General features: G+C 43.7%; 1 protein-coding gene across 2 annotated transcripts in view; it reads right to left on the bottom strand.

The window, feature by feature from the left end:
• The window catches only part of ssbp4 (single stranded DNA binding protein 4), a 95225-nt gene that overhangs the window by 4315 nt on the left and 64347 nt on the right, over nucleotides 1-26563 (bottom strand). For both annotated transcript variants that reach the window (XM_085774076.1, XM_085774075.1), the window contains exons 5-16: nucleotides 18783-18872; nucleotides 8199-8282; nucleotides 6048-6174; nucleotides 5302-5369; nucleotides 4030-4094; nucleotides 3246-3291; nucleotides 3107-3142; nucleotides 2916-2970; nucleotides 1482-1552; nucleotides 1290-1368; nucleotides 829-857; nucleotides 639-740 (exon numbers count right to left, since the gene is read on the bottom strand). In XM_085774076.1, the coding sequence (XP_085630202.1) occupies nucleotides 639-740; nucleotides 829-857; nucleotides 1290-1368; nucleotides 1482-1552; nucleotides 2916-2970; nucleotides 3107-3142; nucleotides 3246-3291; nucleotides 4030-4094; nucleotides 5302-5369; nucleotides 6048-6174; nucleotides 8199-8282; nucleotides 18783-18872 (852 nt within the window). The remainder of the gene's footprint in view (nucleotides 1-638; nucleotides 741-828; nucleotides 858-1289; nucleotides 1369-1481; nucleotides 1553-2915; nucleotides 2971-3106; nucleotides 3143-3245; nucleotides 3292-4029; nucleotides 4095-5301; nucleotides 5370-6047; nucleotides 6175-8198; nucleotides 8283-18782; nucleotides 18873-26563) is intronic.

Genomic DNA, 26563 nt, shown 5'->3' on the forward strand with positions numbered 1-26563 from the left:
TGTGGAGCAGAATCATGGAGGCCAGCGAGGTCCTGGGAATGTTCACTGCAGCTGTTGGTTTTTGCTCTTATGTTGTCTGAGATAGACTAGTGTGTGTCTTCCCAAATCCTGTCCGTGTGACCACAATGACTACACATGGACTCCAACCAAGGTGTAGAAACATCTCAAAGATGACCAAAAGAAATGGGATGCACTGGAGCGTACCTTCAAGAGGCACAGTAAAGGTCTGAATACCTATGTCAGTGTTATATGAGTTTTTCCCTTTTAATCAATTACAAAAAACAAATGATCTGCTTTGTTAATATAGGGCTTTAGGTTTAGACACTTTAAATGTCTTCATTTATACAGAGTAAATGGCATATTGGTTAAATTTGAGATCAAGTCAAAAACCAGACAGCTTTGTGCAGATGTTATCTACAATGGACAAAGTCTATTTTTGTGAGACTGGATCCGGGTCACCATGGATATCTGGCACACACAAATTTTATTTGTACAGATATATAATCTGCACATGTAAGCAACTAAATCCTGTATGTGACTCTATTCCACGTTAAAGTCAGACAGGCTTTTTTTTTTCTTTTTTCTTTTGAAATATTCACCTAGTTTGTTCCCAGCTTAAAAGGTGTGTTGGTACTCACACTTTCACTTTGGAATGGGTTTAAAAAGTTGCCTGCCATCTCGCCGTCGTCCCGCGGAGTGCCGGGGGGATTGTTCATGCCCGCCATGTTATTGGGAGAATTCTGCAACATGGAAAACAAACCAATAAGAGTCCACACCTCACATAGAATAGATGAATAGACAGACAGATTGAGAGTCAATCAGTCTCACCTTTGGCAACCCATCCATGTCACCAGAGCCTGTGATTAGAAATAAAAAAAAAAAAACCTGAATGATTATAATGTCACAGTTAACGACTCCTCAGCAGCCTGTTACTAATTTAACATGGCTTCAGGATATCCACTGCAAGCACAGAACAGCCTCACAGGTAATGGTCTATAATTAAACTATTTGTTTCAGATATAGGAGGAGCACCAAGTCCATTGGCTTCACTGACCACATCTTAACCATCTACAGGATCAATTGGCCTACTCACTGCCCCACTAATCTGTTTTAGCTTTGATCAATATTAAGAGGAGACGTAGCACTTCCTTTTCCAGCCATAAGAGGGCAGAGTCTCACTTCTAAAGGCCTCTGTTCATAGAAAGTTGACAGGCTTCACTGAATATCCGATGGAGCTCATATGAAGTACCTGCCATACACACTATGCATTATATTGTGTAGCCACTCACCTAGTGATCCGTTCATATGATGCTGCTCCATAGCACCCATTCCACCCATTGGCCCGTCAGGCCCCGGCCCCATTGGGAACTAAAGAAAATTAACAGAAGCACTTATAAAGATCACATGTCATGCATGGTAATGAATTAGATATAAACCTACAGGATGAAATATAGAAACACTAGCAAGTTATGGTGACTCACATTAGGTCTGTTTCCACCAGGGCCGATAGGGTTCATCATTGTGTAGATGTTTTCACTTGAGTTTGTTGAATCTATGATGGAAAAACAGTTGAATGTTTAAAATAAGAATACTGTAAGACATTGTTTTCCTCCTAATAGAAGAGAAATGTCCGCCTGCGTCAAATTGGCTGAAAAAAATGTCAAAAAATAAGGTGGTATTTGGGGTATGGAATGGAGTAAAAATGAGAAATAATGAGGCCAGCTACACCAAAAACACTGGAGTGGCACTGTTTTCCACTGTTACAGTTACATTTTGCCAGCTACAACCAAGGCATTTTTGTATTTCTGTGGTACAGGACATAGACCTGTATGTTACTTTAAAAGCCAGCGCATAATGTCAGTGAATCTGTCTGTGAATCAATCTAAACACCACTCTCTGCCTTGCACAGTTAAAGAGACCAATTATATGTAATTCCCACAATCAGGAGATTAGATTTAAGTTATTATATGAACACTCAGGCATCTTAGCAACAACCAGTAGCCTACACGCTGTGTCACTCCTCATGTGTCTGTCTGTCCTGAAAAGATTCAGAAGGATGTGGTGTCCTTGATCTGGCATTGCAGACGGAAAGTTGTGAGAAAAAGACAGAAAAAGATGGAAAAAAAAGAATAACAAATTGAAAGACAGGGGAGGAGATGGATACTGCATGTGCAAAGTGGCGGAGAGATCTTGCCTGTTAGTTTCCCTGAATCTAGCTTGTTATGTCGTGACTAGAGGAGGGGGGCAATACTGAGTGGGAGGTTTGTCTGTAAGCGAGCATGTATGTGTGTGTGTGTGTGCACAGTCTTGGCGACTGCAGTGGAAATATGTTTTCCCTCCCGGTGTACGTGAGCAGGAGCGTTTTGTACAAAAGGTTGCCCGGGCAACGAATCACAATAGAGGTACGTATATAAATAATAAATAGTAGACACAAAAAGAAGCTCTCCACAGGCCAACAGAAACAGAACATCTACAGGATATCTGCCCACAGTGTTTTGTTTGCAGCTAATCCTCCACACAGACACTAGAGTGATGGGTCAAAGCTGAGATGGATCACTCAGTTGATTGCAGACTGACATGCCTCTGCTTCCCTTTTATACAACTGTCACTGTGCATGTGAGAAAACACAGCAAACACTGCGATGTTTTCCAGAGTGTGCCTAAACAGTGACAAAATGTGAGAGCCAACCAATGTCACACATTCAGTGCAATGTTTTACCATTTTTTAATGTTTTGCACTTACAAAAATATTCCTTCAGGCTCAATTCCTACAGTATTTAGAGGCCTATCTCTGCTTGACTCCCAAAGAGAGATGTGACTCTGACAAAGAACTGGTTTGATGTTTCTTAGACAGAGCCCTCCTTCAGTGAACACTGGATAAAAGTAGAAAATCAGAAGCTCAAGTGTATAACTCACCTCCGGGGCTAGGCATGATGGGAGTTCCTGGTGGGCCGCCTCCCCCTGGAGGGCCCTGAGGGGTGAGAAGCAAGAGAAGAAGAGAAATGAGTGCTGAGTGCATCTAGACGGCAGCGTGGCTGTTAGATGTCACTGCATGACAGGTAATTTATGGCCCGTGGTAGAACACGAGTCCATGACGGGACACTTACCACATAGTTGCCGGGAGATGAAGATGAATAAGCTATCTGTGGAGAGAACAGACCTCAAGATGAAACAAAACACGAGACACAGTTATTGTAAACACACTCAGTCAAGTGGGCGATAAAGATATGAGAGACTGTGACTCACTGAGTTGGCGTTGGGGTTCGGCCAGGGACCTCTTCCACCGGGACCCCTGGTAATGCAAACAGAAAGAGAAAATAAGGAACAATGTTACATGCATCATCTTTTCAAAGGTAAAAGAAGATGCAGCGCACCGCTCACAGGTCTCATGTGATGATTTGTATGAAATACATGAATACAGTCTGTTAGATGATATGCACCAGTAATCCTGACTATAGAGCTTCTGGAAGTAGGTGAACTGACAAAAAAGAATATTTTAAGTGCTATTGTAGCAACTTTAACTGAAGGAGACAGACTATCCCTAAAGATTGTGTTTTATAATCTAATAATCTGTTAATGAAGGATTTGGGGAGTAAAGTGTGATGAGTATAAAACTTTTAAAATGATGTAGTGATCCAGATTGCTGGTATTTTATTAAAGGAAAGGTATATATTTCACACCAAACCGGTGATAATAAAAAAAAACTTCTGAACAAACTTCATTGCCATTAGTTTATTAACCAATCTGTCACTTGTACTGTACATCTCAATTAGATTTTGCAGATGAAGTCCCTGCTTCAAGTTTGACAAACCATGCTCACTGTTCCATTCATTTTTAATGCAAAGTGGAATTTTACTACATCCCCACATCTGAGTGACTGTCTGGGTGTATGAAGTGCTCTCACACCAGTAAACACACATACACACAAAATTACAAAAATAAAAATCGTAGTTAAGAAAAGTGTATCACCCGTATCTCTGGATGTAGAACTTACAAAGGGCTAATGATACTTTTTTTCAGTTAAACTCACATGTTCATGCCCGGCATCCCCGGCCCCATGGAGTTTGGAGGAGGCCGCATCCCTCCGCCATAGTTCTGCACAAAGAGAGGAGCGCACAGTCAGCACGGCATCGCACACCTGCTCTGTCTAAAGGGTTGAATCTTAATGAAGGTCAGCGATGATCATGTCTCTCGCTAACTAGTGTTTAATTACGTGCGTGTATGGGCTGTGTGTGGGCTGGCCGGAGTGGGATGTGTGAAAGAGGACAGCTGTGTGAGAATGTGTTTGTGTATGTATGTATGAGTTGTCTGTATGTGTTCAAGCTCCCCTCTGCGCATTTCAATGTATGTTTTCATGGCTGCCCAGCAGGCGGGTTTGGATGGCACTGCATGTGTGTACTTGGGTATGCATGTATATGTGTACGTGTGGGTGTGTGTGTGAGTGTGACTGAGGCAGAGAGAGAGAGAGTAGAAGGGCAGGCCAGAGAGCAGCTCCACTCAGAGGAAGAGTTTTGTTCAGCAGACGATTACACTTGTCGAGCAGATGCCACACCAGCTGCTGGTACGCTAACTGCCAAAGTCACCGTGCCAGGGTGGCACAGAGAGGGGCCGAGGGGCACAGAGAGAGTGTGTGTGTGTCTCTGTACGAGGTGATGTTAGAGCAGGAGGTGGTTTGGTGCAGAATGAAGCAGCTGTCTGGTAATGGTGATTCAAAAGGACACTGTTGTTTAAGCATCTTATGTATTACACAGAATGCCATCGACAAAAATTAAGACGATAAAAGGAAACCAACAGTGCCAAAACTGGCACTGCTCTTGGTCAAAATGTGTTGGTGGCAGCTTGTTTAGAGCAGTCCGAGTATTCTGCCTCTGTCTGTCTCCCTAGGTGGGAGTTGGCGAGTACGATTTAACATGTAGAACAGGCGTTGGCAGTGGGTGAGCGCCGGTCAGAGCCAAGCTAATCATCAAACGCTTCTGACATTTAAAGGCAAAGTTACGAGCTGGCAGAACCAAAACTTCTCTTCAGCAGAGTAGAGGGATTATCTGTAGGAAGTTTATAGGCTACTGGTTTGACATTATAGCTGTTTTTACGGTAGTTCTAAACGAAGGGTAACCAAACATTGGGTTTGCTCATAAACCGACAGTCCAAGCACAGAATCTGGCTGTGTGGCAGCTGCAGAGTAGGAGTGCAGTGGGCTGGTAATACTTAAGGACACCATCCACTGTCATAACTTGCTATAATGACTCAGGCCTTTGTGGTGTGTTCTGTATGAACAACACTGAGGAAAAACACTGGTGCCTACCTGTGGGCCCATGCCTCCCATGCCTCTGGGGGGATTCATTCTCATCGGACCTCCCATGTTTGGATGTCCTGTAGTGAGATGCAGACAGAGCAGGTTGTTAGCATGGCAGCAGTGGTAAGAGCAATAACAGGGTTCCTACAGCTTAAGCCAAGTTAAATTTAAGACTTTTTAAGACTTTTTTAAAGCCACTTGAAATGAAATTAAGACCGACTTCGTAATAAACACAAATGCAGAAAAAAGAAAAAAAAACACCACATCAATTACATAAGGTTAGGGACAATTTTACCCACTTTCCTATGTGATCCAAGGTAAAGTGACTGCTATATGAACATTGGATTGTGTCTCTTTCCAGCTGTCCTTTCAAAATAAATGCATAGAAAGTCCGGGAAAAAAAACAAAACACTGACTCAGGAGCTGGTGGCGGTGAGAAATTTAGCGTTGACGGCCGCCACTAACTTCTCTATGTCAGAATGTTCCCAATTATTTTGAGATTTGAGACTAATTACAACCATAAAATACCACTTACCATGTGTTAACATTTTGAAGACTTTTGAAAAATTGATTTAAGATATTTTAATGCCAATTAAGGCCTTGTTTTTAGATTAATGAATTCAATGACTTTTAAGACTTTTTAAGGATCCGTAAGAACCCTGAATAATATATATATTATTATAAATATTCTATACCTCGTTCAGAGGCTGATAAGAAACCATGAAAGGGTAGAATGCATCCCTGTGGGTGAATACCTTGAGGTCTGGTGGGGTCCAGGCTGTTTGGCAGGAGAGGCTGTGACCCAGGGATGCTCCCAGGAGGCTGATTTGGCATACGGAGGCCGGGCCTTGGACCACCTGGGTACCGTGGAGACATGAATGGCTGTGGGATGGATGACAAATATTCATAATTATTTCGGGATGGAGCATTTAACATTGACAGACAGACAGACAGACAGACAGACACAAACTTCTAACATGAAAATAATGTCTGTTGGCATTCAACTTACCATCTCATTGTGATAAACTGAAACTAAAATCAACCAATTAAAAAACAGAAACCCTAATGTTAGAATATCCTCTAAAAATACTGATTATGTTAAGTCAATTCAATTTGAATTTGAATTCATTCATTCAAAAAATGGGGTCGTGAGACAATCATTGAGTTATAAAAACACTATTTATAGGTGTTTGAAGTGAACACAGCAAGAGTCATTCAACAGACTGAATGACTCAAACCACCACACAGGTCTGAGCATGTCATTGTCACAAGCTCAATGAAAATCATAATTCAACATGAAATCAGAGCTTTATATCACATCGGGGCCTGTTCTTCACTTAATGTGGACAACTGTTCACTGCATTCTTTTATGGATCTCACTGGATGCTGTTTGTGTGATACTAATTTCGGAAATTAAAATGTAAAATGTATTTTCTATACCTGTACAAGTTTATACCTACTCTTCAGCAGCAGCAGAAATGTTTCCGTGTGAAACTGTTCGTCATCTGAGCAAAACAACAAACCATTCACACTTCTGGGTGGTGAATTTGGCAGATTCTATAAACCTGGCTTTATAGAGCTATCCCACCTACTTTTAAGGTGTTGTAATGGCTAGTCAGCAGGGGGAGCTATTGTGTTGAAGAATAATGGACTGTTGTAGTTTTGTTACATTTTTCTCTGGAAGGAGGGGCCTGTCATTAAGTTTTGGAAAGTAAGTCCTCAGGTGGTAAAATCCATTAGGATAAAGGTAAAGAAGGACAGATAAGACAAAAGGAGAGAGAGAACACATGCAGGGTGGAAACTAGGGATTGGAAGAACGATAGGAGAGAGAGAGGGGGGAGTGAGGAGGAGGGGGGGTTGAGCAGGAAAAAAAGCAGAGAAACATGACATAGCTGGATGGGAGAAGGAGTGCTACCAGCAGAAACAATGTTCTACACCGTGGAGGTTTTGTCTGTCTTGTCCAGCTGCACATGTGCTGGATGTTTTCTGCCGTGTGTTCGGTCTGCGTGTGCGTCACCAGAAAGCAGAGCTACAAAAATCCAGCCTCTATTGTTTGATTCATGAGAAAAAACGGAAGACGCCATCCAGACAGATGTTTCAGCAGAGAGGGGACAAGAACGGGCTGGCCGAGACACACACGCAGAGCCAGTGCACAACTAGTGAATAATGTAAAGCACCCCAGACAGATGGTTTTCAGAATTACCTATGAGAGTACACTGCTGCAACTACAAATACCCGCATCCAGTGAGCCATATTTCGGTGTCAGATGATAAGAATTAATTCCAAACTCAATCCAAGTATTTTAGTATCAAGGGGAAACATGCTGATTGGGGGAAGAGCTGTGTGTTTTTGTCATGGAGTATGAACAGCAGAATAATTTTTCATATCATCATCTTCACTCGGAGATAAGAACAACACAAATACAACAAGAGACTGGTTTTCAGTGGTAATTATATACTGCTTGCTTTGTGTGTGTGTGTGTGTGTAATTGGAGGACAAGTTATATAATCCTAGTTACCCCTTGAGGGGAGGACTGACTTACTACTTTTTTCTTTTGTACCCTCTACCCTCCTTCCTCTCCTCATGTTATGGTGGGTTTGTGCGCGAAGAGCACCATGTCAGGCTGTGCTGCAATATTAATGGTCTATTGATGGACTATGGGATGGTGAGTGCTGGGCTGAGGGAGAGAGGAGGCCCTCCAGATGCACCTCGGCTCCTTACAGCTGGGCCAACACTGCTAAATTATTCATCCAGCCTACCATCATGGATGTTGGCCGTCCTGTCTGTTAGCACAATACGGGACCTGTGTGTTGTTTGTACACTGTTTTGTGTGTGTGTGTGTGTGTGTGTGTGTGTGTGTGTGCAAGTGAGTGAGCGGAAGTGAAGGGAGGAAGTGAATGTCTTACCTGTCCATGAGGTCCCATCATGGGATTACTGGGATTGTGTGGGGGAGGCTGTGTGTGAGGGGAAGGCTGAGATCCTGGTGGACCCTGGTGGAGAAAAGATACAAAGGTTCTCAATGAAGTGATCAGATGATGTATTTGTTGATATTCAGACCTCCTTGGGAAAAAAAACTCACAATACATCCCCCTTCAAAGTGAGCACTGGAGTTATTAATTATAAAGGAGAGATTAAATTTAAAAGGAAAACCAGAACGTCATCCTCATCTTGACAGTGAAAACAATTGTCTTTGAATGCTCACAGCGTTTAAAATAATAATGATTTTAAAAAGAAAAAAAAACTGTAATGATGCCCCCCTCAAGAAACAGTTTCCCTGTCACTAAATTTCATAGCAACAATAAAAAATATTACAAGAAGTAGAGGTAAGAGAAAGATATTCGATTTACCCATCAGTATAATTACATTTTCAATGGCTCTCATCAAACTAACAAAATAAGACAACGAAACACACCACCATCACTCAGGCTCAAGTATGGTGCGATTCCATGATTGCATAACACAGAGGAGAGACAAAGTAAATAAGAGGCTGCCAAGAGAGATAAAAGATTTAGCTCAGGAGTTGCTGCACTAAGGCGAAGCTGAAAGGCTGAAAAGCCCGTGAACACTGGACGGACATTAGTTTAAGGAGGTATTTAACACACAACAAAGGAACGACGACACAAATGACAAAACTTTGTGAGAGTTTTTTTGCCACAGAGCGGTCAGCATCATATAAAGCAGCTTTAATTGACATTTCCTTCAGACAGTAAATGCAGCATGTCCGGGCTGAGTGTGTATAATTACAGTACACATTTATGTATATCTATTCTAGTTATACCAACAAAGACTGCATGTAACGAGATTTGTCGTTGCCATTTGCAGAGGCCCACATTGATTTTCACGTGCAGGAATTGTTAATTTCCCCGGATGGGGGTCAGATCAATTCAAGAGGTGGACTCTAATCAATGCTCTGTTACAGTCGTGATGTTTTGATGTTTTTGAATAATTCAGGTTCTTTTCAAACACAGACTTAATTTTCTAAATTTTCATGATGATGCTTGATCCAGTTTAAGAGAGAGACGCTGTCGTCTAATACACAATTAATGACCATTGCAAGCTCAGATGTGGTGCTGGCTTTCCCTCTTCAGAGCAGGGCCAAATATCTGAACCCAATCTAACATCATTATGGCAAAGCAGAGAAGCTCGTCCCAGGTTGAAAATAACTGACATTACTCTGTCTGTGACATGTGCTCTGGAGTCTGGACTGAAGACTCAGTCACTGGTATGTGATCTGAAGTTCTACTTGTAGCATTATGGGAGGTCCTGAGTCGATCTGTCAGAGCATACACTACTGCTAGGTACAGTAAAAACAGTATCAGTGAGGACGGTGTGACCTTTGACCTGTTTGTGGCTTCCTAGAGTAACCTCATATGACTCCAGCAGAGATCTGTTACAACCTGAACATCAATACAGAGAAAGAGGACCACCCACTGCCAGACCTGGCTTATCTACTAGTCTGCCAGAGCCTCCGTCAAGCACTCTGCTATCAGGTGACATTACAGGTGTGTGTGTGTGTGTGTGTGTGTGACTGTGAGAGAGAGTGTGTGTGTGCGCAGTGAAGCGGTGATGAGTGCGAATATGAGATCTCTCTCTTTTATCAAAGGTGAAAGCAGGATCTTCTTCTCTAAGGTGCCGAGTGTGTGTGTGTGAGAGTGTGTGTGTGGAGTGTGTGCTGGTTTGAAAGTGTGTGTGTGCATGTACAGTATGTGTATTGACAGGGGGGAGGGCTACTTCAACAGGTGTGCATCTAACATCCCAATGAAAAGATGAGGGATTAGGGGATCACCCATATGCAATATGAGCTGGGTTTCCTCACTCACAGACACAGACACAGACACACACACACACACACACACACACACACACACACACACAGACATGTTTACATACTTTAGCATGCACCTGAATGCAAATATGCAGGATTACGACATCAACTAATGTTGTTTTTATTGTTTTTTTTTCTTACGACTTAACGTTTATGTAATATGTGCTCTATAAGACTTCATGTTTCAACATGTTTTGTTTGATAAATGACTCTGTGGTACAGGCTTTTTTTTATTATTCCAATGGCATAAAGTTGGTTTGTAGAAAACCAGGACATTTCTGGTGCTGAATCCAGCTCTCTTTATTGAAGTGTCACCATGCAGGTGGAGGGATCAGCATGAGTTGTTGTTGACCACAGCGTCTGTTTGACACTACTACTCATAGCGTGCCAGAGTCAGATTTTGAAATCCCACAAGTAGTGGTTAAAAACAATTAAATCAATTACCACGATCATTATCAATCATTTGTTGACTTCATTTTCTGCTGATTAACTTTCCGTTTCTTTCTGTTGATAAACATTGATTAACTAATTGACTAATCATGTCAGCGCTGACGAACACACACATCAACACGCATTAACCATGCGCCTATCATGCACATCTTCACCTGTGTGTAAAGGAGGCAGCTGCGCATGTCTCTTGTGCTTCACAAAAATGCTCTCACTCTCAGAGAGTCTTTAAAGGGATAGTTCACCCAAAATTCAAATTTCACTCATTATCTACTCACACTCATGTCGACTAAGAGTTGTGAGAATTTTCAGAGTCCTCCGTCCCTTCTCTGAGTTACAGGGGGGTCCGCGCAGCAGTATTTGTCCATATAATGGTTGTCAATGGATACCAACTTTCTTCGTCCAAAAAGACACGCCAAAAAACATCCAAATACCTCCATACTGCTCGTCTGTAATGTCCTTCTTGTATTGAAGCCCCGACATGAGAAATTGTTCCCCCGGTCAAACAGGAAGAGCAGTGAACCGAGACACTGGGAGCTTCCGCTACAAACAAGCTTAAAATATAGACTTATTTAATTTTTTTCGGAACAATTTCTCATGTTGGGGCTTCAATACAAGAGGGACATTACAGACGAGCACTATGGAGGTATTTGGATGTTTTTTGGTGTGTCTTTTTGGACAAAGAAAGTTGGTATCCATTAACAACCATTATATGGACAAATACTGCTGCGCGGACCCCCCCATAACTCAGAGAAGGAACAGAGGACTTGGAAAATTCTCACAGCTCTTAGTCGACATGAGGGTGAGTAGATAATGAGTGAAATTTGAATTTTGGGTGAACTATCCCTTTAAAGCTCAGCTTCCCTCTCCCTCAGCGCCCCACCCTGCCTGCTGTGCCGTCCCTCCCTGTGTGAGTGCTGGTTGGCTGGTTGGCGTGGCTCGGCTGGTGGAGTGCAGACAGAGCCGAGCACCAAGAAGCTGTGGGCGCTGCTGCAGCGGGAAAATAAACATGCCTGACTGACAGCTTGAGACAAGTGTTCCCACAGGTGCAGAGACAGTGGCGCTGTGCTGCCAGGTAACACTGGGAGCATAGACTTTGGCAGGAGCCGCGACCTTGTACATACATGTTAAACTAATACTGCTCTGAGGCAACACTTATTTATGAACTTGTAACACTTTTCTAAGGAGGCTCACGTGTTGGGAACAGTTAGCAGCAGCTTTAGGATTTTTCACGACAGGTGCTTCCTATCCTTCTTAAACATGGCAGTTTGCTTTCCATCGCCACATTGATTCTATTTATCTCACTATCACAAGGCTGGCTCATCTGAGAAGCAGACAGGTCTTCAATAAAGCAACTTATTAGCCACACAACACGCAGCTGGTCAATAATCTATCCAACAGTCTGGAAATGTTGATTTGTTGCACATACAGAGTTGTGTAAACATGTTGGCACAGGCGAGGTTTGACGTTTGTGCCGGTGCCACTGTGGTTGTTCTGCCGCTCTGTGTGTGTGTGTTTTGGGTGGTTAACACCAGCTGTACTGGCTCGCTCTGTCTCTCAGCAGGTTCACACTGGGGCTAATGCAGCGCTAGCTCTGTCTGACCTCAGAGGTTATTGTTGTTGTTGAGCCAATACGTGTGTGTGTGTGTGTGTGTGTGACTGTGCGTGCGTGCGTGTGTGTGTGTCTAACAAGACATCCCTGCGGGGTCTGGCTGCACTGACCCAGCTGCAGCAGTCTGCTTCTCCTCCACACACAAACACACACTCCTAGTTTTAGTCACTTAAAGGGATAGTTCACCCAAAATTCAAATTTCACTCATTATCTACTCACCCTCACGTCGACTAAGAGCTGTGAGAAAGAAGACATGAGAAATTGTTCCGCCGGTCAGTGCAAATCACGTGAGATTTGCACCGACACAGGAGGAGCAGTGAACCGAGACACTGGGAGCTTCCGCTACAAACAAGCTTAAAACATAGACTTATTTAATTTTTTTCGGAACAATTTCTCATGTACAAGACCGACATTACATACGAGCAGTATGGAGGTATTTGGATGTTTTTTGGTGTGTCTTTTTGGACGAAGAAAGTTGGTATCCATTGACAACCATTATAATGGACAAATACTGCTGCACGGACCTCCCCGTAACTCAGAGAAGGCACGGAGGACTCTGAAACTTCTCACAGCTCTTAGTTGACATGAGGGTGAGTAGATAATGAGTGAAATTTGAATTTTGGGTGAACTATCCCTTTAAGAGGACATCGCATTGACTTACATTCATTTTCTGGAGCCTGTGACCATAACCGCTACATGTCTGACCGAAGCCCCAACCCTGTCAGCCTAACCATAACCAAAAGCAAAAAAAATTGCTTCGGAATCAGCTTTTGGGGATTTCAGTCCTCAAAAGGTGACTACATGAATAGATTTGTTTGTACACAGTGTTAATTCACATGCTATGCTTGTCTCTTGTTCCTCTCTATAATGTGCCATAACGGAGTGCAGCTCTTCGGGCTGGTCCTCCATGGGCCTCCCTGCTATTACATGTGAATGGGCCAGCATATGGCCTTTATGACCATACTGTTCTCTCTACAGGTCCCTGCAGAGAGATGGAGAGACTCAACGTTTCAGCTGTCACAGAGGTATACGCAGGGCAAGTTTGAAAAGTAGCTCGGGTGGCGTGTGTGTGATTGTGCGGTGTTGTTTGTGTATTTGTGTAGGGGAGGGGGAGGAGGAGGGGGACATGGGGAGCGTTAAATGAAGCAATTAATAAAATCATTTTCTACCCGGCTAAGGAGATAACAGCTTGGCACAGTACCACAAACCCATCAACACAACCCCCTCGCCTCCCCACCACTCATTTCAGCTTAAGAAAGACCCACACCGCTGCCCCTGATGGACCACTAACAGAGAGAAGAGAGGGAGAGAGACGGAGGGAGAGAGAGAGAGAGAGAGACAGAGAGAGAGAGAGAGAGAGAGAGAGAGAGAGAGAGAGAGAGAGAGAGAGAGAGAGAGAGAGAGAAGACTAAAAGTCATCTGAGTTTTCATTTTCTTGTTTTCAACTGCCGACACTAGAGGGCAGTGTGTAACTGCCTTCAGACTTCAACACACACACACACACACACACACACACACACACACACACACACACAAACAGGGAGTGAGAACACAAAGCAGCCTGCATCACTGAACACAACAAACAAAGCCAGGAGGGACAGAACCACACACACACACACACACACACACACTGCACACACACACACACACACACACACACTGCACACTCATTGTCATTCCTTGCTAACATTCCAGGCGGAGCGGCGGTGGCAGCCGTAGGTCTCCTGCTAGCTCATGGTATATAGCGCGGCCACACGTCAGCTCTGAGATGGGAACACACGATCGGGGGGGGGGGGGGTGTTTTCTCCCTGAGGACGGCCGTGAAATGCTGACAGCCATTTAAACATGTTAGGAAGGTGCCAAATGATTTATATACATCTCTGTGATCCCCTCCTCCTTAGCTGAGAGAAGTGTCCACCTGAAGTTTCAACGACACGCTGGGAAAATGTGTATGTGTGTGTTTATGGTGCGAGTTCCCACGTCTGCCTGTAAACAGATAAACCATGCCATATAGGAAACGTGCTGCTGGTAGGGATGAAGCATGCACAGCAGGAGACAAAGGCTACATTCAAACCACTGCTTAACTGTAGGGGACTGTTATCAACATGTTTCAACTAAGTCTAACAGTAGCTATGGGGAGACAATGGACAGAGAAAAAGCATTTCCAGAGGACTCATTTTTCAAGTTGTCACTCAAGGAGAACTGTAGGAGTATCATTTTTGTCGCTGTCCTCTCAAGGATGAGCAGTGACAATACGAGTCATAGACAGTTCCACCCTTCAGTGGTGGTAGATCAGGCAAAAAGTTTTGCCTGCACACTCATCTCCTTTATTCACAGCTCTACTGCTGAAAAGAAATTCAAACTCTCTTTTTTTTATTCAAAATCTCTCGTGCCTTTTGTCCAGAAGTCAAGAGAAGCCATTGGCCTGGACAATGTGTGTGGTTGCTGCTTTTTGTCCAAAAGCCACCAAACAACGTTGTGATTCTCTTTCTGTCCCTCTATTATACTCAGTCGCCCAAGATCCAGAGAGGGACCAACACCCCACCCCAGCCCAACACTGTGATGTGACATTTGACCCTTAAGCTTACCTGGGCCACCGTCCTACAACCACCACTTACACCCTGCCTTCCTTACACTCCACTAAAGCACTTCACCTTATTAAAGTGTGTCCTGGTATAAGACGACTGACGGGAGTGGACCCTGAGATCAGCCTCAACTTTGATAAGTGAATTAGTCAGAGCAGATGTCTCCCTAATTCACTGTGTGCCTGCCATGTGTCAGCTTTGAACGGGTTCTTAAATTCATCTTTGATACCTGGGTTGCTTGTTCTTCAATGTGTAATCAAACCATATCCTCTTGTTGTGCTTTTTGCTGTTGTCCCTGAAGAGCTGCAATTACCTGCAGTAAAACACACTGCCCTTGACTTTGATTCCTCTTTTTTTTTTTTTGCCAAGAGGAGCGATTCCAGTTTAGTAGAAAGAGACTGCCCCACCCTAACTGGTTTATAGACTTAATGGAGCACATTAAGTTTTTTGAGTACCTGACGCACTACGTGTAGATCAGAGAATAAGGTCAACAAAGAGGGATTTTTGGGGTGTTATTTGACAGATGGACCATATAAATCTCTAAAGAGTGCATTTTATCTAATTTGCTTTTCCCTGGACTGAAGCCTAATGCTCTTATTTATGCTGCCTTCTTCCAGATTTTGTCTCATTTTCTCATTATTCAGTCCAATTGTCTTTACATCTGCTGCATGCACAGTGTGCAAACACTGCACTGTAAATCTTAACATTTCCCTGAAATATTCCAGGGGCTGTCTGTGCAGCAGAAAGACAGATGAATCCATCAACTGTCCACTATTGTCATCAGCTGTCATTCCTTTGATCTCACATCTCTGAACGCCAATAAAAACATTTTTGATAGACTTTTATGATGTCTCAGTGTCCTCTGCTCTCTGATGCTTTCTCCACATCCTCCTCCTCACTGTCATTAACTCCGTCTCTCCTTGCAGATTCTCCTCCCTCTTTCTCCTCCCCTCGTCCTCTCCCCCCTTTGCTTGTCCTCCCCAGAGGGCCATGATGCAGCAGCAATGGACTTTCTTTTAGGACAGGAGGATTATATCCAATACATATACACCACAGCCACTTTTTTCCTTTTCTTTTGATTTTTCCGTCTCCCTACCAAAACCATGTCTCTCGCTCTTTATCTACCTTTTTTTTTTTTCTCTGCAGGAGCCCGATGTCAGCCTCGTCCTGTGAGCTACAGATTAGGGGAGCATGGGAGCGGACACCCTCCTCCTCCTACCTCCACCTCTATTTTCCTCCACTGTCCGTCCTCTGCCCCTCATCCCTCTCTCCAAGGACTGCAGCCAATAACAGTGGTGGGGTCACTTATGTTAATTACAGCGCTCGTGCAACTGGGAAGAATTTTCACAACACGCGCGCCGCACACAGACACACACCTCACATTCACGGTGTGCACGTGAGCAGTTCACACACAATGGAGTCGGTGAGTAAGCATGTGTCACTGAAGGAGTGTGCGAGAGAGCGAGCAAAATAATAGTTTCAAAGACTAGGGAAATGGAGAGAGTGAGGAAATGTCATGGAGAAGGATGCCAGGCGCATGAAGGAGAGAGGAAGGAGGAAAAGGTGGCGAGAGAAATCCAGCTGGGAGTTTTGAGAATTGACTAAAGCGCATAGAAAATTCTCTTCTCATCTCACCTCACCTCACTGTGGGTGAGACGAGAATATGAGTAAAATCTCAACAATATGTGGGAGGCAACAAGGATAAAGGAAAAGTCCGCTTCCCCTTCACCTGAATGAATAAATGAACTAGAGAAAACTCAGTGGCCTGCACTTTTACTGTGGACTGCAGCCATTAGTTCACCAGGGAGTGAATGTCAGCACAGCAGTTGAAGTTAAAAGATGCCATATGAACATGCTATACTATACATTACAATGAGCTGCTGTTCTGGCAGCACTGTGTGCTTTGTTAGGGAAATCTGATGTGAATGGTGGAGCATTTTCACACCTTCTTTTATTTTCTTGCTTTTTATGCTTTTGTCACCTTTGCAGGCTTCGCTGCTCAGTTCAGCTGAGCTCAGCAGAGAGAAGAGAAGAGAAGAGAAGAGAAGAGAAGAGAAGAGAAGAGAAGAGAAGAGAAGAGAAGAGAAGAGAAGAGAAGAGAAGAGAAGAGAAGAGAAGAGAAGAGAAGAGAAGAGAAGAGAAGAGAATATTGTGTTCCTGAGAGAGAAACCATCCACCCCCTCTTTCTTCTGTCTGTGTCTCCCCTCTGCCCATCCTGACCATCTATCTGTCTGTCTGTCTGTCCGTCTCTCTGTCTGTTTCTCTGTCTGTCCGTCCGTCCGTCCGTCTGTCTATCTGTCTGTCTGTCTGCCATGCACACAGGGTCTATTTATGGAAAGCAATGTCACTCACGCAACACCATCAGATAGCTTTCCCCCTGCCCTGCACATTTCTCATACATCATTAACATTCTCCACGACCCCAGCATGCACGCTCACACACACACACACACTCAAAAGCTCCACTGCACACGACATGCTGCCAATCAACCAGTACAAGACAATACAGGCAAATGGTTGCGCACTTCCACACTTTAGGTAAACTAAACAGGCGGTGAGAGCAAACATGTAAAACATACATGTCCATTTTCTCTTATTCAAACTGCTGGTTATTTTTCCAAATGTTCTAAGTGACAATAGTGGGGGGGGGGAGCGCATCAAGCGACAGCTGCAAATTACAAATTACATTTCTTGCCTAACTAGTAGTCAGAAGCCCTGTGATATTCACTTAACCAAAACAAGCTGAGAATCCCTACATTTGAGAATGTGCTTTTTATTTCTCCAATTTCTGTCATTTTAGTTTTTGTTGATATATTAAATAAGAAAATTAACCATTTCAATTCTGAATTTTAAAATCAAATGTTAGGACAGCACGATGTTTAACATTTGGGGAAATGCTGTCTTGCATTTCCTGTCCCATGCCTACACTAAATACAAAGCTACAACCAGCTGCTGGTTACCTTAGCCATAGGTAAATACAGTTTTTTGTACAGATTAAACAAACAATATATGTGAGCTAGTGAGCCAGACATGCTAAGAGGGTACATCTGGACAAAGCCAAGCTAGCTTTCTATGGCTGATGATTGTAGCTTCATATTTGCTGTACAGATGTCAGAGTGATGTTGATCTTCCCATCTACAATGAGAGTCTCTACTTCCATGACCTAGAATAGACACAGCCAGCATTATGAACTACTGTAGGACTAGCAATGGCATTGTTAAGTGAAGCTATTTTTATTACTATCTTAATTACTTATATGTAAGTAGTATTGCAGTTTTAAGTAAATTGAATTATCCAGTTCTATTCTGTGAATGTCTTTGAAGGTGTACAACTTTAATTTTGGAAAGTTACTTGTTCAATGTGTCGAATAGTCAAGGTTTGTGTGTGTTTGCATACAAGAGAAAAAGGAGAGAGTGATGAAAACATTAAGAGAGAGAGAGAGAAAGAGAGAGAGAGGAGAGAGTGTGTGTGACCTCGTCAGCCTCCGAGACAGCCTTCAGAGAACAGTGATGACAGGAGGAATTAGTGAAGCAACACAAACCAGGAAAAATGGTCTCCTCCTCCTCTCCTCTCCTCTCTTCCTCCTCTCCTCTCCTCTCCTCTCTTCCTCCTCTACTCCCCTCCCCTCTCCTCTCCTCTCCTCTCCTCTCCTCTCCTCTCCTCTCCTCTCCTCTCCTCTCCTCTCCTCTCCTCTCCTCTCCTCTCCTCTCCTCCCCTACAACATTTCATCTTTGTGCCAGTACGTTGTGTCAGAAAAAGTCAGTGAGTGCGTCCACAGCATCAGGCAGAGCACGAGGAGTTAACAACCCGAGCATGGACATATGGGACGGAGGCAGAGAGACAGAGAAGGGAACACATCTGGACAGGGATTAGGACAGCTAAAGAGGCTAAAAGAGGAGGAGGAGACAGAAGGCTAGGTTTAGCGATGGATATAGGAGGGGTGAAGGGGCTGTCAGGGTTGTGTGATGGGTGAAGTGGGGGTGGGTGACGGATGAAGTCAGGGAGAAAGTTGTCTTTCTTACTTGAAAGAAGCCCGGGGGCATGGGTCCTCCTGGCATGCCATCATTGGGTGGCATGTTTCCCATCACTGGACTGGGGGCAGCGGCCGCACTCTGAAAAAAGACAACAGACAAACAGTATACTTTCAGTCACTGGTGGGCCGGCCAGAACAGCAATCAGTAAGGTGTTTGAATAACTCTGTGCGGACAGAAATTAATAGAAAAGTGTTTAGAAATTATTTGCCGGAAACCCCTAAGTCTGATTACACACGCTGACACAAACGGAGCAATTACTGATAACTGATGAAGATGTGATTATGTGGACAGAGAGATAAATTATCTGATGAAGGACAAGAGACTTGTCTTGCGAGGATGCAGATTTAGAGGCGACACTGAGGCTTCTGCTCCCACAACTCATTTGTGCGGATGCAACAGACAGACAAATCGATTGTACCTTCTCAGGAGTGGCTGAACTTGAAAACAGGGCGAGAAGCTGTCACTTGCAGACGGTTATGAACAGGAAGATGCACAACTCATGTTTCTTTCTCGAACATGTCACGGACAAACTGTTTTCAGGCTTTGCTCAGCTTTACTCCATTTTTCATCTCTATGTCAAACTGTGTGACAATGTGCAAACTGCAAACTGTATATTTGCAACAGTAATTGCGTAATAATAATCCTTAATGCCAACACTTCTTCGGTGCTGATACCAAAACAATATTCCTACAGTAACCTATAACTGTAAGACATACTTTATATACGAGATATCAGCATCAGATTTCCATTGAACATAACAACACAACATTTCTACAGTAGTTTGTGTTCAGTGTCAGTTTTCTGTTCTCAGTGCAACAGACACATTTCACTGGGTAAAAGTGGCAGTATGCTGCTAAGTCCACCTCTATAATCAAAGGATTTTGTTTAACTCCAAGCACTGCACTTTACACTGATGTGAAATTTAGATTTATACAACCTTATATATATTTTATAAAATTGTATAAATTACATTTATACAACAACCTTTATTCCTCCATGCAACCTCTGTTTGAACATGGCCTCCAAATATAGTTCTGGCAGCATTTCCTTCATCTCTGCTCTCAATTATAATGATTTTCAACATCAGGGGAGAAGACAGACATAACACTTGCTCCTCCACTTTTCTTCTCAGGCGGTGAGGCTGACAGTTGGTGTTTTGGTCATGACTGTTTTGTCAGAGCTCAATATTCACACATGGCCAGAGCGGTGAGAGAAGGAAATGAGAAAGTTACAATGAGGACACACTTTGGCATTTTGACTGTGGAGCACAACTACATGCTACAGGATGTTCCCAACACTGGGGAAGAAGGATTATAAAGCTACAAACAGCCCCCTTCTGAGCTGATGCTCTGTCCTCAGAGGAATAAACAACTGTACCGGTTGTATGTTCAGACATGTTAAATCTGTTGTCACGTTTTCAAGTGATGTCTCTCAGATGAGTGAATAATGGCAGGATCATTTAAATAGTGAAGGTAGCAGGAGCGTAATGTTGGGTCGGGGCAGGAATAACAACAGCACCACACGCTGTGGTTTGAATTCTTCTGACCATATTCTGTGACCACTGTCTGCCCCTCACCTTATCCCAGCAGCTGTAGATGTGTAAACAGAAATGTAACTTATAGGGCTGGGACGATATGCTTTTCTCCCGATTCAATTCTTCTACGATTTTTTGGATGGCGATTCGATTTAAATTGCGATTCTACGATACTGCCAATTCTCTCGATTTTTAATCTGCATTTTTAACATTTATCTGCACGCAAACACTGTAGGAGCCTATAAATTAACATACTCCATTTTAAAGTGAACTTTATACCCTTATAACCCTTTTCAAAACTTGTGCTCTCTGTATGTAAAAAAGGCTAACAAATGCACATTGCACAATATTTAAAAAAATTCAAAAAAAATAAAATAAAATAAAATTCAAAAAAAAAAAATTTCAAAAAAAAAAATCAATTCAAAAAAGAAATCGATTTAAAAATCGTCATAAAAGATATCGCGATATTTATGTGAATCGATTTTTTCTCCCACCCCTAGTAACTTAACCACAGAGGTGGCAGATCAGACAATACTCATATGAATCATTATGGTGATTACTTCAGATGACTTGTTGCACATTCACAGAGGGGCCAAGGAAGCATTCATGGTTTTTATATCCTGGTTTCACCTTCATAAAATGTGTTCTCTGCTGAACATCATAGACACACTCACACACACACATATATATACACACATTGCTCTCCTCTCGCCCCTCCCCCACTGTAACTAGAGCTTCACTCACTTCCAGAGCAAACAATCCCTCCATCCCTCGGCTGACCGGCATGGCCCAGACACCAACTAACAGACCCCGGGGCCAGGAGGCAGGACACACACACACACACACACACACACACACACACACACACACACACACACACACTGCACTGGTAAGAGGGTGTGAATCTATGGGACTCTCTGAACAAAACATAAGAGACTCACAGAGCATGGACATGGACGTCGTCGACTGGAGTCAGACACAAGCAGAAGGAAGAGACAGAGAGACGAAGAGACAGAGAGAGGGGGAGACATTTAAACAGATGGAGCCGGCAAACAGGAGAGATGGAGAGAGAAGAATGGAGAGAGAGAAAGAAAGAAAGAAAGAGAGAGAGGGAGATATCCTTAAGGAGTGATGAGGTCGGACAGTGAAGAGCAGATTGCTTGTGTGTGTGCGTGTGTGTGTCAGTTAACTCTCTGTCTTGACAGTTGACAAGAGGAAGGAGGCAGGAGGATCTAAAAAACAGAAAGTAAAGGAGCACGGAGCTAACTCGCTGGCAATGCCCCCAGCACCACAAAGTTATGAATGAGAATACGTTTTATTCATCACACTCAGTCTGCTGACATCAGCTGCAGCCTCATATACTGTATGAGTCAACTCTTCACATATGAATGCAGCTTAAAATGTACACTGGATTTAGACTGACTAAAATAAAAAGACAATAACGCAACTGATATGAACTGACTTTGTTTTTCTGTCATTAATTTACAAAAATCTTGTGAGGGGTCCGTGAGGCTGGGATATGTCCAGAGTGTGTCCACAAATTTGTCTCTGTCTATGTCTCTTATCTCGTCCACTATCAAATTCAGGCTCAAATGCCAATAAATGATCTAAAAGAAAAGAGGCTTCCAGAGGACATCTTCTTAAATCCACTATGTTCCCAGTAACTGATCCCAAACCAGCACCAGTATCAGACCCCAGTCCAAGTTATATTCACTCCGATGGCTATGGTTCCCACTGTATTGTTGTTTTCAGGTTATGACCACAATCACTGTGCGATAACGAAGTGTTTTTTTGAGATGATGATGAAGTGAAAGCAGTAAGTGTTCGTACTACACCTACAAGTCTGACAGTGAAATTGGTTTGATGGATGGAATAAATCTGCACAATCTAAAATAAAAACACAGTGGGATTTAAGACACCTCCGACCTCAACTGGACCCTATTAAGTGTATAACTGTGAGCTTGGCAGATAATGGGGCAACACAACCAATTGGCTAAACACTTTAAATTTACACAAACACATGCACGCGTACAAATACAAACACACGCACAGTTAACCAGCTACGGTGTTTCAGAGAGCATTAAGGGATTGACAGGGAGAAAGAGAAACAGAGAGGGGGAGAAAGACAGAGGGAGGGAGGGAGGAAGAGAGAAAAAGAGGGTGAAAATGAAAATGAGAAGAGGCAGGGCATCTCAGGGAGAGGAAGAAGAGTGAATGGAAGTATGTGTGGCGAGTGTATGTGTGTGAGTGTGTGTGAGTGTGTGTGTGTGTGTGTGTGTGTGTGTGTGTGTGTGTGTGCCTCAGCCAGCCAACGAACACAGTACTCAGGTGAAGCAGCAGCAAAAGGCCCCTTTTCCTAGTTGCCATGACAACCCCGACCTCAGCTCCTGCTCTCCAGTGCCCATTAAAACCCTCAGGCCGTCAATCATCAGCATGGCCAGGGAGCAGAGAGAGAGAGAGAGAGAGAGAGAGACAGCAGTGGAGAGAAAGAAAGAAAAAATGAAAAAAAAAAAAAAACAGAGCGAGAAGACGAGGAAAAAGAAACAGAGATGGAGTTTAAAGCAGCCTGTGGCTTTTGATAGCTGCCCTGTTTGCCACTGCTATCTCCCTCTTTTTCTCTACCTCCACACAAACAAACCTGATACACAATACCTGCACGGTGTTAACTCCTCACACACTCCTCCGTCTCACTCCCTCTCCGCCTCCATGAAAACATCCACTAAAAGAAAAACGCTCACATTCCACAACATTATCTTTGTTCATTCCAAATCAGTCTTTACATCCGCTATCTCCCTCCTACCTCATGTTTAACTAATGACGCTGCTTGTTCATAACATAACATCCTCGGTGTCTTAATTCTGAAAGATGCAGAATTAATGCCAAAGTAAGACTTGGCATTCGGAAATCCATATATTTCTCTCGTCCAGTGGGTGGCTCTGATTTAGTAAATGTTTAAGCATTTGTTTGGTTTTTGACAGAATTACATTTTTCCTTCTTGCCCAAGAAAGGCTAACCTCATTGAAGCCTTATTTAAATAAAAAAAAATCTGCAAGCAATGTGAGGTAAAGTTGAAAGGTGTGATCTCATCTTAATGAGTGTCTATGAAATCAAAGCGCAATCATTTTAAAGGAATAGCTGGATAGTTTGTGCTGCTGAGATTTAGCTGAGAACAATGAAACCACTGATGCAGGAATACCTCTTGGTTGGGAGCTCATTGTTTTTAAATTTAGGATTAAACAAAACCCCCATTTACTGTTTTTATGCTAAACTAAGCTAACCAGCTGCTGACACCCACAATAGGCTATGGCTAGGGCAAAGACTAATTAATTAAGTGACACAGACCTGGATTTTCCTAATCCATCAGGACTTGATAGCAAATCATTTTTTGCTGAAAATGTTGTGAGCAAAGGTTTGCTAATCTCAACGGTCTGTATGCAGAAAGGCATTGCCGTCTTCTGAATGAGAACAGTAAAATCCCACTGTAGTTATCACACAGCATTTTTATTTTGTGATAATTTCCTCTAGCAGAAGGGGTCTGCTGTTCTTTGGCCCCTGGTTGTGATTCTCTTTAGCTCTACGGCTGGCTAGCAGGATGGCTGGATGGCCCACAGACAGTGAGTGAGAGGCTCTATCTGCGCGGTGATCAGACCTGGGCTTCCAGGGGGTAATGGATCTGCTGTTATCTGGGTCCAGACAAGCAAGCCAACACACTGCTACCTGCTGGCCACAACAACACTGATCCCGACCTGTTAGTGCCTGTGTGAGTGTGTCTGTGAATATGTGAGTGTGAGTGTGAGTGTGTGTGTGTGTGTGTGTGTGTGTGTGTGTGTGTGTGTGTGTGTGTGTGTGTGTGTGTGTGTGTGTGTGTGTGTGTGTGTGCGCGTGATAGCTCAGCCTGACCAGCCTGTCCTCTTCAGCAACCCCCAGAAAACACACACACACACAGACACACACAGCCACTGTATCTCTAGACCACATAGCAACACAATATTGAATGCACACATTTCACACACACTCATCTTACTTTTACGGTGAGGACACCCATTGATATTATAATGCATCCTTAGCACCTTACCCTAACCACATTATAGTTATAGTTGGTAATCCTGTTTAGAAAGACGTTTTGTTATACTGGGTGAAACTGGGTGAGTGAGAGTAGTCAATACATTATGTATTCAGAAAAAGGAACGGAAATAATCAGACCTCTGTGGCAGCTGCAGGACTGACAAAACTCTGACCAATCCATGCTTTTCGCTCCGAAAAGCAAAAACCAATTAGATGCTTTCATGTTTAGCTCTTCTGCCAACTCTGTCTCTCCCTCTCTCCCTCCTCTCATGTATGCGACAAGGGGGCAGTTGTCAGTCTGAAAAGTGAAGCTCACTTCCGCGTTCAAAAAACTGCAATCCCCCATGCTTCCTCTGGGGGCTGGTGTCAGAAAGCAGCATTCTCCATAGACCCCCATGTTAAAATCGCCGACTTTACATCCTCAATAAACATGATCAAAGCCTGGTGTCAGAACGTTTTTTTGTCTCAATCGATAGTTTCTACCCCCGCACACACTCTGAGGGGGGTGAATTTTTTTAACTCTACCGTTTTACTATTATTAAGTTAAAACTCTGGCCAATTAGGGCGCGGGAACGTTGAGTGACAGGTCCGGAGCAGTCCGTGGACAGCTGCTTCGAGGCCAGTGGGCGGGTTCTCGGCCGGTAAATCCAACATGGCGCTGTTCAGACCGCCATATTTGAGTCACAAAAACGACTCCCCAAAACCAATGGGTGACGTCACGGATGCTACATCCATTCTTTTTACAGTCTATGGTATGCGATCAAAGTCTTCACCTACGTCCGCGGAAAAGCCACACTCCAGTCTGACGGGTGGCAGTGTAGTTCTGGCAATGAGTGTTGGATGTCTTCACCTACGTCCGCGGAGAGGTAAAGACTTCAGAGAGCAGTCTGAGGAAAGGGGCTTGGACTTTTCACTTGTGTATTTTCAAAATGTGGCCTGCTATAACTGTTTTCCCAGAAACACTACCTTTAACCCAAACCTAAACCTTATTATAAAATCATGTCTTCCTTGTCATGTGACATTATCAGATTGTCCTCACAGCCATATACACCCACAGTCCTGTCCAACTCTTTCATGAGCTTACATTATTCACACAAGGGCTATCTGTGTCTCTCTCATCCTTCTGTTTATATCTGCTTCTTCATTCTTGCTTTCTCCTTCGGTCTGCTCCACAGCTTCACAACAAAGCACCATTTTTGAACAGTGCAGAGAAAACAGACAGGTTGGACACCAAGAACGTGTCCTTGATGTGCAAAGGCTGCAAAGAGTGAATAAGTCTTAATCAAAAAAAAAAAAAGACTGATACTTGTTACTGTTTAAAGTGACATCTGTGTAGGCATCAGCGTGGAAAGTCTGTATGTTCACGCATGAATGGATGTCCTACTGTGTGTCTATACGTACAGTGTCTGTGGCTCACTGACTGATTTGCAGACAATCTGTTGCTTTCATGAGGCCTCTAATGCCTTACACATCTCTGTAATCTCCATAACCAAACCAGGAATTCCTCTCCACACCTCTCCTGACTGTCATCGCCATCAGCCTCTCCTCCCAACTCCCCCATTTGTCCTTCTGTCACACCCCTCCTCCCCCCACCCCTCTCCCCTCAGCTTCAAGTGTTCCAATAACTGTCAGTGAAGTCAACTCTATAAAGATTAGAGGAGAAGCAGGAGTGTGTAAGCAGGGCTGCCGGCCGACAGACGGGTCTAATCGATGGAAGTCGGAGAGCAACGCGGCTGCTCTGCCAGGAACTCTGAACCCTCGATGGCAGAGGCCGCTCCCTGTGCAGGAATGCACACATACACACAACAGGTATGCAAAAAGAAAAATTCACATGCGCATGGTGAGTAATGCATTGGAATGTACTGTTCAAACAAACTACACACATACACACACACAAAGACACACATATGCTGCTCTGGCAGCTGTTATGTCAATCAGGTGAATTAATTACCGGTAAACAAATCTGCTTGGGATCCCCATACAGAACACACACACAAGCCCAAACAAACACACACATACACATATCCCTCCTCCCCTCTGAAACATCTCCTCCTAGCATCAGGGCCCCTGGAGCCCGGAGCTGCCTCCCAGCTCCCAGGCATCGGCATCGCTCCGAGCTGGAAACCCAGAGGGAAGCTGCCGTGGCTGGGGGATGTCACCTGGCTCTCCC

Source organism: Trachurus japonicus, chromosome 4, assembly GCF_045865225.1.
Source record: "Trachurus japonicus isolate A0001 chromosome 4, Traja_1.0".
In the NCBI taxonomy this organism is placed as follows: domain Eukaryota; kingdom Metazoa; phylum Chordata; class Actinopteri; order Carangiformes; family Carangidae; genus Trachurus; species Trachurus japonicus.